This window comes from Pseudochaenichthys georgianus, chromosome 3 (assembly GCF_902827115.2).
Source record: "Pseudochaenichthys georgianus chromosome 3, fPseGeo1.2, whole genome shotgun sequence".
In the NCBI taxonomy this organism is placed as follows: Eukaryota; Metazoa; Chordata; class Actinopteri; order Perciformes; family Channichthyidae; genus Pseudochaenichthys; species Pseudochaenichthys georgianus.
Genome location: NC_047505.1, coordinates 9,816,135 through 9,828,980, shown reverse-complemented (window position 1 = coordinate 9,828,980; position 12,846 = coordinate 9,816,135). Strand labels below are relative to the sequence as shown.

The 12,846-nt window shown below is 41.7% G+C and overlaps 1 protein-coding gene across 1 annotated transcript in view; it reads left to right on the top strand.

Annotated features, from left to right (window-relative positions):
• The window catches only part of LOC117462450 (neural-cadherin-like), a 575,403-nt gene that overhangs the window by 167,177 nt on the left and 395,380 nt on the right, over positions 1–12,846 (top strand). The window contains 1 exon segment of the mRNA XM_034104697.2: positions 8,251–8,455. Within this exon segment, the coding sequence (XP_033960588.1) occupies positions 8,251–8,455 (205 nt within the window).

Sequence of the window (12,846 nt, the reverse complement as noted above, 5' to 3'; positions counted from 1 at the left end):
CTTTAAAGCATGAATGCAGTCACACAAGGGACTTATGCCTTGAGCAGCAGGCGTCGGACATGCTCACGCTCTATGAAGTCCATCACATCAGGGGCAATACTGTGGATCTCTCTTGTTCTTGATTGGACTGGTGATGCATTTCCCATTAGTTTCACTATGATGTCTTGCACTGGGCAGAAACAGACATCCTTCTTGCCACACTTGGGCTTAACCTTTGCTGTTGGACCATGGGGATGCAGAAATTCCACTTTCACATCTTGATGCTCAGTATCCACAGCAATGGTCTTGGCAAGCCACCAGTGGTCATCATATACTACTGCTAACCAGTCTCCATTATTAAGGCTGCTAACAGTCGTTACTGTCACAGTACCCTCAGGACCTTTCAATGGCTCCTCATCCAACTCTTCCATCTCCCCTCCCATCTCATTTTCCATCTCCTCCCACAACATGTTTAAAGGTCTTTTCTTTCTTGCCCTACGGGTATCACTCTGCTGTTCATCTGGGCCCTGAAAATAGAAGGTAGCTGGGCAGAAGCACTGGCAATCCAACATCTTGCTGCAAAAGCAGGATAGCTGTCTGTAGTGGATCCTGTTCTCATGGGCGATTACCTGGTGTATTTGTCTTGTTGAGGGAACCGGTCTGAGAGGATCTATGAGAAGTGTCATATCTTTCCATGTCTTCTTCTACAATGTAGTGCAGCTGAACACCCTTCAGACTGTTTGAGACCTTCTCAAAGAATGTGTGTCCATCTGTCACATCATTTCCTCTCAGTACCAGGTTGTCAGCTATTCTTTTTACTGTTCCGCCAATTCCGTCTGGTGCGCCTTTACCGTGGGATGTGGGGAAGAAGTTCCACGTTGCTTTTTCAAACCCTAGTGTAGGTGGAATAGCAGACAAAAGAAAAAAGTTCTTCTTGTTCTTATACTGTTTACTTGGTCCATCAGACCAGAAGTGCACAGTGGTGACCTGTGGATATTTAGTCTTGATATATTTTAAGACAGGTTCCATGTGTGTCCAGATTGCTGCAGCATCTTGTCTCTTCGACTCGGACAGTGTGCAAAATGCTGCCTTTTCCCCCTTTGTGTAATACATTCCAGTATGGAGTGTTTTCTGTGGCAGATGTTGTCCAAAATGGCAGGCCTGAACTTCAGATTTATATTTGCATCTCCAGGATTCTGAGAAGTCAACGTGGACGATTGCTGTACTCTCATCACAGGACTCAATTGTGTTGATGTATGCTTTTGACTGGTTTCGCACTGAACACACATGTGTTGTGGTTTGATTTCTGAGTTTTTGCCCAAAGAGTTTTATGAGCTCTGAAAGGCTGCCACTGTGTTGGACAAGCTTAGTGTTGATGTGGATTCCATTGCCTGTGTCTTCTTGAACTCTCTCCCACTGCCTCCACTGCACATGGAGTTGGTCTTGCTCTTGGGTTGTAACTGTCCCTTTGTTTAGACATCGTGAGCAGGTGCGAAAAAGGCAGGCCTCACTTGCTGGAGAGCAACAAACTAATTGAAAACTGTCATCTAGTTTGTTTGACTTCACAACACCAGACATTCTAAGGACCTCAAGCATTAAGCATGCATTCTCATGTATTTGACACAGACAGGTCTTCCGATCAGATGCTTTTGGTGCTGTGACATAGAAGGGCTTCAGAGCACAGAATGAAGAATAGCTCAGCGTCACAGTGGGGTTCCTGATAAGAAAATCAGTATGGAGGTTGATCATGGAGTCTGTCAGGATCATTCTCTGCTGCTTGATCTTGTTCCTGGTGATTGTGTCAGTCTTATCAGTCGTCACACGTGCAGAGTTCAGGAAGAAATCCTGAACAGTCTGTGTGATACCTTGTAGGAATGTTGGCTTTTTTGTTGGTTGTTCCTTTCCTCTCATTAGCTTGTAAGTTAGCCCAAACTGCTGGATTTGGTAAAGAAGACGGTACTTTTTTAGGATCTTGCCTGATGACACAATTAGTGCTGGTTTCTGGCGCCGTGGCCCAGGAGGTTGTTTGTTTTTCTTCAGCTCTCTTCTGATGATGTTGTGGAAGAGAAGAGCTTTTTTGATCTTTGAATTCCTTATGTTGATTCCTGATAGCATCTTCTTTGTTTCTGTCCCTGGAGAGTCCAGTGGTGTTTTAACTGTAGCCTTTTTTGTGCGCAATATTGTAGTTTGTTTCGTTGCTTTGTTACATTCTTAAGCTTCTCTTTCAACATTTTTATTTCTCTTGAATGCCTTTTTCGTGTTTTACTTCTTTCCTTTCTTTCCCTTTCCTGTCTGCGAGATTCTCTGGCATTGTATTCTAGAATATCTTGATCTTGCGGACTATCTGGGGGGGTGTCTGCCTCCTGCACTGCACCTTCGCAGGACCTTTTCTGTCTGGACCTTTTCTGTACCTCTCTCCAATACTTTCTCAGATTCCTCTGTGCCCTGTCTCCCATCTTGTCTATCTGTATTACTTTTTTGTCTTGAACTCTCCTCTTCCACCTCTGTCTGTCCTCTACTTGCATGGCATATTTCTTCTCTGGGTCACTGTTTAATTTTTCTCTTCTCTTTCGTTGGTACTCTCTATTTCTTCTCCTTCGCTCTTCAACTGACAATTTCTCTCGAGCCATGTTTTCCCTTAATACAAAAGACATGAAAAATGTATTTGAATATTATTATGGAATCAGATGTCCATTTACTTAACATGACTGATTATTGATTGATTTATTGATTGATGTAAAATCTTAAAGGTGCAGTGTGTGTTCCTACAACCAGATGTTGAAAACATACACTGGCTTGTGCAGACAAAATCAATGTCCAGTGGAAGTAGTGGGAGATAAGACACAGCCATGACAACATTCTATTCCTTTACTATGTTCGAAAATAGTATAATATTGGCACATTAAGCGGTTATTGCTGGATTTGTCAACTCCGTCAGCTTACATGTCAACTCCGTCAGACATAAAACCTGACGGAGTTGACTCTGACGGAGTTGACGAAATGGCATGTTTTTTCCCTCTGCAGAAAAAACCACTGCAGCTAGCTAGCTAGTTTTTTGGCTATTGCTAGCTGTCTCCATAATCTCAATGAAATACTTTCATTGAATCCAATATGGTTTATTAAAAGGTATCATAACAGAGAGATGGTGTTGACATGCTCCAGCTGTGACCATAGGAAAATGTACATTGTTCATCTAAAATATCAAAAAATGTCAAACATACCAGACAATGTGTGGTATTGATGTATTCACCACAGCCAGGGGAATTAAAAGGGACCCTCAGGGATATAGCTGACCATGCTATTGTCTGATTTAATGAGGTTTATGACAACATCTGACGGAGTTGACGGAAACAGAGGACACAACTTTGATAGGCAGATTTCGATGGAAAATATTTTTAGATGTTCATGGCATGCATTGTTTTATACATTCATAACCCTTATGTTTGATTTGATATAAATGTTTTCACAATTGTAGCGGTTTTTAAAGATTTTGGGGGCTGGTGAATATTGTGACCTCTTGCTGAGGACAAGAGAAATAACATGGGCCGTCTAACCACTGGTCATACATTTAAACAAATATCCCTCAAAAAAGTAATTATCGATGCTAAAACAGAACATCAGTATTCACAATTCCTTTAGATCTAACTTTGTGAGTATGTCAATCATTATTAATTTATTTATTTTTGATATAAATAAGACTTGTCTATGTGGGACATGTTTTGTCCCGACTCTCAAGAATCAGGACCCAAACAGGCGAAAACCTACCAGTTTCACCCACTGTCTCTGCCACCTCCCTCCATGCCTGGTTCCTCCGGTTTGTATCCCGTTAATAGTTCTGATCGTAAAGATCCGGGTGATTTGCTACCGTAATTTCTCGTTTGGAATATGAGGAAATGAACTGCGGTCTGGTTCTCCCTGCTTACACGCAGTTTGATTGGCTAGCGCTTCTACTGTCAGATTTGCATAAACGTGTTTGATTGGCTGACGCTTCCAGCTCAGCTTCAAAAGTTGAACATTGCTCAACTTTTGAATCCTGGAAATCCTGGAAATCTTCGCTTCGCTCCCCCACAATGCAGGTCGGCGAAAAGCGAGGGAAAGTGACGTCATCCCCATTCAAAGTCAATGGGCAGAGAAGCGTTGGAAGCGGTGGAAGATTCGTCTAAAGCTGCTGTGTGGACGTACCGTTAATTAAAGACTGTATATAATGACTATTTTGCACATCCCTTTCAAGATTTCAAGATTTTCTAAGGTTTATTGACATATCATATTCACAAACGGTGTAGTTCTGCATTGAATGAAAAACTTGGGTCGCAGGTTCCTCAATAGTGCATTACAAGACATCTATCAATGGACGCGGTGGACCCGTTCAAATCCAGTTTTGGACAGTCTGCCGTGGTTCCATCCCATTTCAAGTGCTGTTCGAGGCTCTGCGTCACCCTCGGAGCACACTCTCCAATCATAGAGCTTGAGTACTATCACGGGGATTGTCAAACAGAGCACATGGTGTAGTCCAAACGATAGCTGGGGATTCTGGGTAGTGTAGTGTCTTCTGCCATCCTTTACTCCGAAAAAATATTTGTTTCTCCGAATCGAAGGGGAAAAATACAAAAGCATTGCACACAATTTAAACCAATCAATGTTGTGTAATTAACAAGGACAATCTGGTGTTTTTTAGTCGATGAGTAGTGCAGATATCACTGTAAAATCAATCGACAGTAAGGGGAACACTTACTTCCGGGTGTACAATTCTCCGTTATCCAATGAGAATGGATAACGCTCACATTGCCTTTAAGGGCAGCCGACACAAACGAATGCCGTGCTTCCATGAGCGTCAAATCCCGACGCAGATGGGAATACATTGCAATCAGTTGAAAGCTATTTGCGTCCCTTTATGAAGCTGAAGGAGTCTAGGAGCGTCACAACTGCACGCCACGGACACTGACCAAACGTCGCTCCTGGACGCTTATGGAGTGAGAGTGTGTTGCCTAAAGTGGTACAGTTATGAGTAGTGTCCTTGGATTGGTCTCATTATCTGCCTCCAGCTGCTTTTATGTGACTGACACATTTGGCAAACTACTAAAGTGGATATTCCGGGAGGTTGTTTACGCGGGCTTCATCAGGGGAATGGTGTAGGGGTTAGAAAGCACGTCTCATACATAACAAGCAATGACTACTACTCAGCATCTTACACCTGTACTCTGCTGGTGGACATACTGTACATATAAGTACTTTACCGTACTACACTCTTCAGGTCACTTAGCTCTCAGATATTTAAATGTAATCTATCCTTCTCTCCTCTAATGACCTTTAAGACTTTGCCACATTTGGATCATGTGTTAATTAGAAGTGGTAATGCAGGATATGATCAAAGTGTGGCATTATTTAACAATTATGCTGTACAAATTAATATTTATTTTAATTTTGAGGTTTATCTGATGCAATGTTTAGTAGTTAAATAGGATTTGCTACACTCAAGTACAATCTCAGATCATTTACTGAGGTTAAGATAGTAAAATACAGAACAAGTATTATTATTATAACAATATATTATTAATTACAATACTTGAAAATGCACGGTCCACCAATGGTTGCAATGCAATTACAATTCAGTGTACTTCATTCTAATCTATTTATTTTCTTTTAAGGGTACACATGCACTTTTCTCTTCTGTAGTCAGCTGGCAATTCCCTACTTTGAGGCCATTTCCTCCCACCCAACAACCTCTGGCTTAAAGTGTAATCATTATCGGCCACTGCCCAGAAGGTGTTACAACTAGGGCTGTCAAGTTAACGCGTTAATAACGCGTTAACGCAAAAAAAAAATTAACGCCACTAATTATTTTAACGCGATTAACGCATGTGTATTTTTTTTCCTCGGCCGCCCCGTAGTTTCAGAGCGCATCGAGTTTAAAATACCATCTACAAGCTGATGCTGACAGTCCCGCTCCTGCTGCCTGCTTGCAGCAGACCACACTTCCACGCTCACCGGCAGGCACCGACTGGCCATCGGGAGGACCGGGAGGGTGTGTGTTTGTGTGGCGCGAGTGAGCAAGAGAGAGACCGTACGTGCATTGTTGTTGTTAGCATCGGGTGCTAGCTAGCTGTGCTAACGGATATAAGGAGCTGTTTAAATGAAAACAGAGGAGCGCTCTATCCACATAACTGCACCGAGCACTTGACTTGATGCAGGAAGCAGACAGCGGGACATTGTAGGAGAAGTCAGCACACTCATGATTGCAGCAACATGATCGCAGCGTCCAGGCAGCTCCCGTTCGAGCATATGCCTTGAGTTGCACATAGCTCCAACGATCCAACACACACACACACACACACACACACACACACACACACACACACACACACACACACACACACACACACACACACACACACACACACACACACACACACACAGGTTCCAGGTTGAATTGAGGCGAATATTTGTAATGTTCAGAGGTTGTGTTTAATATTCATGAGAATATTTGTCATTGTTCAAATGATAATAAACATTAGCATAAAGCATATGTATCCACTCATATGTTGATAAGAGTATTAAAAACTTGAAAAATATTCCTCTAAGGTACATTTAGAACAGATAAAAAATGTGCGATTAATTTGCGATTAATCGCGATTAACTATGGACAATCATGCGATTAATCGCGATTAAATATTTTAATCGACTGACAGCCCTAGTTACAACATGCCATTCCATTTAGTTGACACACTCCAAAACAACAAAGTGCATTTTACTATGATCTCACACACTAAAAGATTCTGCAAGAACAGGAACTGTCAATTTAAGTGCAACTGCATTGGCGTCATATAAGCCTAACCCGGCACTAAACCAATTAACATGCATGTCTCCTCTCAGAATCGTGGAACGCAACAGCCTGTGTGCACCGCAGCCAACACTGCCATTAATAATGCAGGACGTGTGTTACGCTAACCACTGTAAAGGAAGTGGATACAGGCAATATTGTGATTCACAGTAACATTTATGCTTTGCTGCATAAACTTCACATAGTTTTCAGTGTTTGGACTGCAAGTTGAAGACATCTTAAACATCTGTAAATAAGGGAAGCACCTGAAACAAGAGAGCTGGACAGCAAGGACAAGAACCTGAATGCTGTATAATGGTCAAACAACTGAAATGTAATGTATTTTGTTTCTAAGCAATTTTCCTTGACCCTGATGGATGACGTCATGAGTTCAAAGAAATATTATTGAAAACATGTTCATGGATTTAGGAAAATACATCTGTGATGCTAAAGAAAAGCTGCATTTACACAAGTGTGGGGTTTTAGTTTTAGCAACTCTATTTATATATTTGCCAATTTCCAAACTGACGCTTACACACTTCCCACTCTGTTGAGTGAACTCTGACTGCAGTCACAGTCTAAATGAGGCTCTATTCCTTAAAGTGTAGGGTATACAATAAAAGCAAACTTTAGAATAACCTCCCCTCTCTCTCTATCACAAACTGTTAACAATCCAATTAAATTGCAAACTCAGTGGAAGTAGTAAGGTGAGGGTATAGGCGCTAGTTTGGAATCCCTATGCTAAAGAATACAATGAAGGAAGCACAGATTCTTTGGCATTTAGAGAGTTCAAACAGTTCCTATCATGGCGGCCATGTTAATTTCACTCAGTTAGGAAGCGTTCTTAGCAGAAACACACTATTCTCTCTGCTCTGTTCCTTTGACCTCATTCTGCAATATGATCTTCCTAATGAATTTAGTTATATTTAAAAGAAAAGAAAAAGCTTTATTGCCACTGTCACCTTTTTCAATTACTTGTAACTAATGTTTGTAAAAACCAGTAGAAACTTAAAGAAACTCTATTTTGCTTTTTTGGGGCTTCTATTGGCTCGTGCTCCAACAAATTACATGATAGGCTAAGGGGCGGGACTTATCCTAGCACTTGACCAATCACAACAGAGCTGCCCAGATAACCAATCATAGCAGACTTTTCTCTGGTTTCAGACAGAGGGTGAAAAGAAAAAAAACTGCAGGCCAGGCAGTATGAGAAAAATAAAGCACTTTTTGAACATTAAAGCATTGAGACATATCACTGTACACAGGCACAACATAAACATATGAACGTGGAAATGAGCAGAATAGGTCCCTTTTTAATAAGAAGTTATGAGTCGGGAAAAGGTCTATGTGGGTTTGGGTTCAAATCAAGTCCATTCAGATATACTGTATATACTCTGCTCTTTTCTACCCCACTCTGTTCTGCACACTCAGTCAATTCGCTCTCCATGTGTCCCCAGATTCCTAGTCACCCCTGCTGTGTCCTTCCAGAAGAAACCAATCAGCTACAGCCTTCTCATCAATCCCAGCAGCCTCTTCTCCATCTCAGCAGAGACCGGTGAAATCAGCCTGACCCGTCCTATCGACTACGAGAGCGACCAGCATCGCTACCTTCTGTTGGTGCGATCCAGCGAGGGCCTGGACAGCATGAGCAGTGCTGCCGAGGTGTGTGTGTGTGTGTGTGTGTGTGTGTGTGTGTGTGTGTGTGTGTGTGTGTGTGTGTGTGTGTGTGTGTGTGTGTGTGTGTGTGTGTGTGTGTGTGTGTGTGTGTGTGTGTGTGTGTGTGTGTGTGTGTGTGTGTGTGTGTGTGTGTGTGTGTGTGTGTGTGTGTGTGTGTGTGTGTGTGTGTGTGTGTGTGTGTGTGTGTGTGTGTGTGTGTGTGTGTGTGTGTGTGTGTGTGTGTGTGTGTGTGTGTGTGTGTGTGTGTGTGTGTGTGTGTGTGTGTGTGTGTGTGTGTGTGTGTGTGTGCGCGCGCGCGCGCGGTCACAATTCCACTGTCAAATGTAATGGTCTTTAAACCTCAAAGAATGTTGACAGTACAAGGTTGTCTCGTCAAGACTAACACAGTCTGTCCAGCACACTGAAAACAATGTCCTTAAATTGTTCCTCATGAATCACGGCTGACTTTGATCTGCTCAATTTTAAGTTGTTGTCACACACGTCTTAGACGGGGTGCAGGAACAGTTGGCTGGATGACAGATCTTGGACTGTGGTGAGCAGTGGGGATTATGATATATCTCACAGACAATAAAGTAACCGCACATAGTCATAAAACCCCCGTCTACTCTGCAAAGTCCTTGAGCTGGACATAGATTTATGCTGCTGAAATGATGTTAGATTAAATTGTATTGATTTCAAGTTGGTGTACTGCCGGTTATAGTTGTAAATGTTGCAGTTAAAATGATCGTTTGGTTTTAGGGCTTCCAGATTGCTGTCTTTTCTGTTTAACGGGAGACATTTTTAATGTATCAATCCTATTGGATGCCTTTGACCTGATGTGCTCGTAGAAATGACTTAATCCTTAACATAAGACACATTTACATGTCCAGTTTTAGTCTCAGAGTGATTCAGTGCGTTTAAATTGCGAACTTCTGATCTTGTTGTTGAGTACAGTCAACGTATTGCACTAACCGACTGCCATTTTGGCTTTGTAATGGAAGTTTCATGATTGGCTAAAGCCCCCAGGAAGTAGGCTGGAGCAAATTTCCCTAGTGGCCAAACGCTGTTCCCATTTGTTCCCATTGACGTACATTGTAAAAGACTCAATGGCAATCAGCAAATACTTTTTTTAAGCTGAATCAACTACCTAGTACGGTCACTTCAATAGGCCTTATGTAAAACATTATGGCCTAAAAGTTGGAAAATAGGCTAATAGCCAAATCGAGAGAGATTAGTGCCCTCCATAATTTGACTGAGCCGAGATTGCCTGTGACGCTGTATATTGGAGGCGGGTTTATGGAAAATGCAAGTGTGCTCTATTGGCCCAGAGACAGGTACTTATACTCTCGAGAGTCAGGCCATTTTAGCTTCATGTGCAGTGAGCAACTTGCATAGGAATTAACGGGGCCTCGCCTCCGATGCCGTATCCAGTTCTCTTTCTTCATCCATGGATTAGCACAATTCTCTTCTCAGGTTAACACAGCACGATACAATTAAATATTATAAATGTCGATTTTTCACAATTTTAGTACCACTATACTGTTGCCATAAAGAAGCCACCATTAAATGTATAGTCAATTAGGCTATAATGGTTTGGTACTGAGAACGATTGTTGCTAGCTAGCTAGTGATCGTCACTTCCGGTAAGGGCACTGCTGCTGTGTACGTTTTGAGACGACGCTACATGGCTAGAATCCACCCACTCTACAAGTGTTGAGTGCAAGACATGGCACTGTGAACACTAGAATTGAGACACAGCATCGGCATATTGTTTTTAGTCCAACCCAAATAGACTTGTCCGTCTAGAATGACTGCTTTGGAATTCCCAGTGACTTCCTCGTGTTGTCAGGAGGCGTGATAACAGCGGCTGACCGCTGCAGGCATTGATGCACCTGGTCTGGTTTCCATCATTACTCTGGCCTCAGGCGAAAACATGTCCTGCTGAACCGATCAGCTCCACTCTGGGCCCCTGTGGACTGCAGAGCACCAAGAGCCCGTGCAGAGAGAAAGAGAGGGAACATGAGAACATTTGTAGAATGAGTTGAGGATTATGAGATCCAATGGTTAGAAAGAAATGGATTGGTATGGTGTTGTGCTCTGCCCCCGTCTGCCCACACTCCTGCCCTGGCTTGCCCTCTGAAGCCGGGTTAAGCTTTTGAACATCCTCATATACAGTCCCATCAGCGCTGCTAAAGCCAGCAGCTTGTTGACACTGTAACCTCGGCCCCCACCTCGCTCCCCCTCTGTCTCTGCACACCACCACCACAGAGAACCTGGGCTGTATTCAACTCTGAGCATACTGCCTGTGATGCACATATACTTGATTATATTATGGATTGTAAGACACTTTGATTTTCTTCTTATGGTAAAGGGTGGCTATGGCTAACGAGGTAGAGTGGTGTTCTACCAATTGCTCCCGATGCCATGGCAAAAGGTGTGTGTGTGTGTGAGTGTGTGTGAATGTTAGTCTGCACCTTGTAGATCAAGGCTGTGGTTTGATCCCATGCCCCTGAACTCAACGTGTGGATGTGTCCTTATGGGCAAGATACTGAGTGGTGGAATGTAACATCAATTGATTTCTTATTTATTTAACACTCATACTGATTAGTTTGTACATACAAAAACACATAATATGCTGATTTCACATGATGCAGGACATGTTTGTTGACAATATATTGACACACTTGGTGAACTGCTTTTACATGTTTGCTTTTCTGATGAAACAAAATGATATTATATTATACTGTGAAAAGAGCCATGGTGCATACATGATACTTAAGTTACGTATATTTTGCTGATAATACTTCTGCCCTACTACTTAAGGAACATGTTTAATTCGGTACTTTCTTTTCTTTTAATGGAGTATTTCATGACAATAGTATTTCTACTTTTACTCAAGTGAAGGCTCCAAGTACTTCTTCCACCAATGAAGACACTTGACCCCAAATTGGCCATGGACTTCTACTGTATGTAAAAGTGTCTTGTTGCGTCACTGGAATAGTGCTATATAAATGCAGTCCATTAACCTTTAATGTAGGATTAAACTGGTTTCACATTTATTCATTTTCATATTGCATTTCGTACGAGAAAAACAATTGTCGTAATTCTGTCTCCAACGTTTTACTGGCCAATCCTAGTCACTCTATCAGCAGAGGGAAATGTTGTCATGCAGGCCTCTCTTGTTGACAGGGGGAAACCTTTCACAAGCGTTAATGCCCCTGTGCGGGCTCTTTGCTGCTTCCTGAACAGAATTACGGTCGTTGGAACAATTCAGAGGATAATGGAGGGCTGAAAGGCCACAGCAAATATGAAGTGGTTTAGTGTGCATGGTGATGACAAAGCAAGATAATGTACACAGTCCACATTCAACTGTTTAAATAAGCATACTATTTACATTACTACTGCTTTAAAAATAATCTATATAACGTTTTTTATTATATATATATTTGTTATTTAAAAAAGCAAATCTAATGCATACACCCACATCATGTGTTCCTCATAATGCATTATGTGCCATGCTAATAGTTAAGTGTGGACTATAGCAGTTATAATATTATTTGGGAGAATTGTTATTATTTATTATACTTTTTTTTTTTCCACCATTTTTTCCCCAAATGACGTGATGTTTGAATATCAAAAATCTGATCAATTCAAATTAACAGCACAAATATATAGGTACAACAATCAAATAATTATTTATTACATTATTTAATAATTTGTATAATTATAATTTCTAAAGTGTTAATTATGTTGACTTGATGTGTTTGAGCGTGTACATGGTGGATAGCTTACTTGCATAACGATCAGGGAAAGACAAAACATTGTATAATAAAACAGAGATGACATCCAAAAAGACGTCCTTCAATTGAATGAATGCAGCCAGATTAAAACTGAAGACCTGAATATTTCCATACAACAGATTTATTTCTACATTTCTTGTATAAAAATCTCAGACCTGTCAGGTTTGATTTGCTTCTCCTTGTCAAGCCCTCACCTCTTGCCCAATTTCCAGCTGACAATGATAGGGGCAAGCCTGTTCTCCATGTAGAAGTGCATACTCATTTAAATATGAACACCTTGTTAAAATTGCTACATGGAGCGTTGTCTCTTGCCTTTGATCCGTCTTATTTTTGGAAAGATACAACGGCTCCTACCCAAACAGTACGACACAACCTGACCATTCCTGAATAATTATTTCCCCAGAGCTGTCGTTCTATCATGATACTTTTGGACTGAGGCCATTCACGCAAATGAGGGTGGATTTAAACATCTCTAAGTGTGAGACAATATGGATCCAACTAGTGTGGCTCATTTAAGCAATCATACACGAGAGGCCGTTCTTGAACGTCATTATTGGTACGACAGTATTGCGGCAGGACCGAGGCGCTTGCGCCGAGG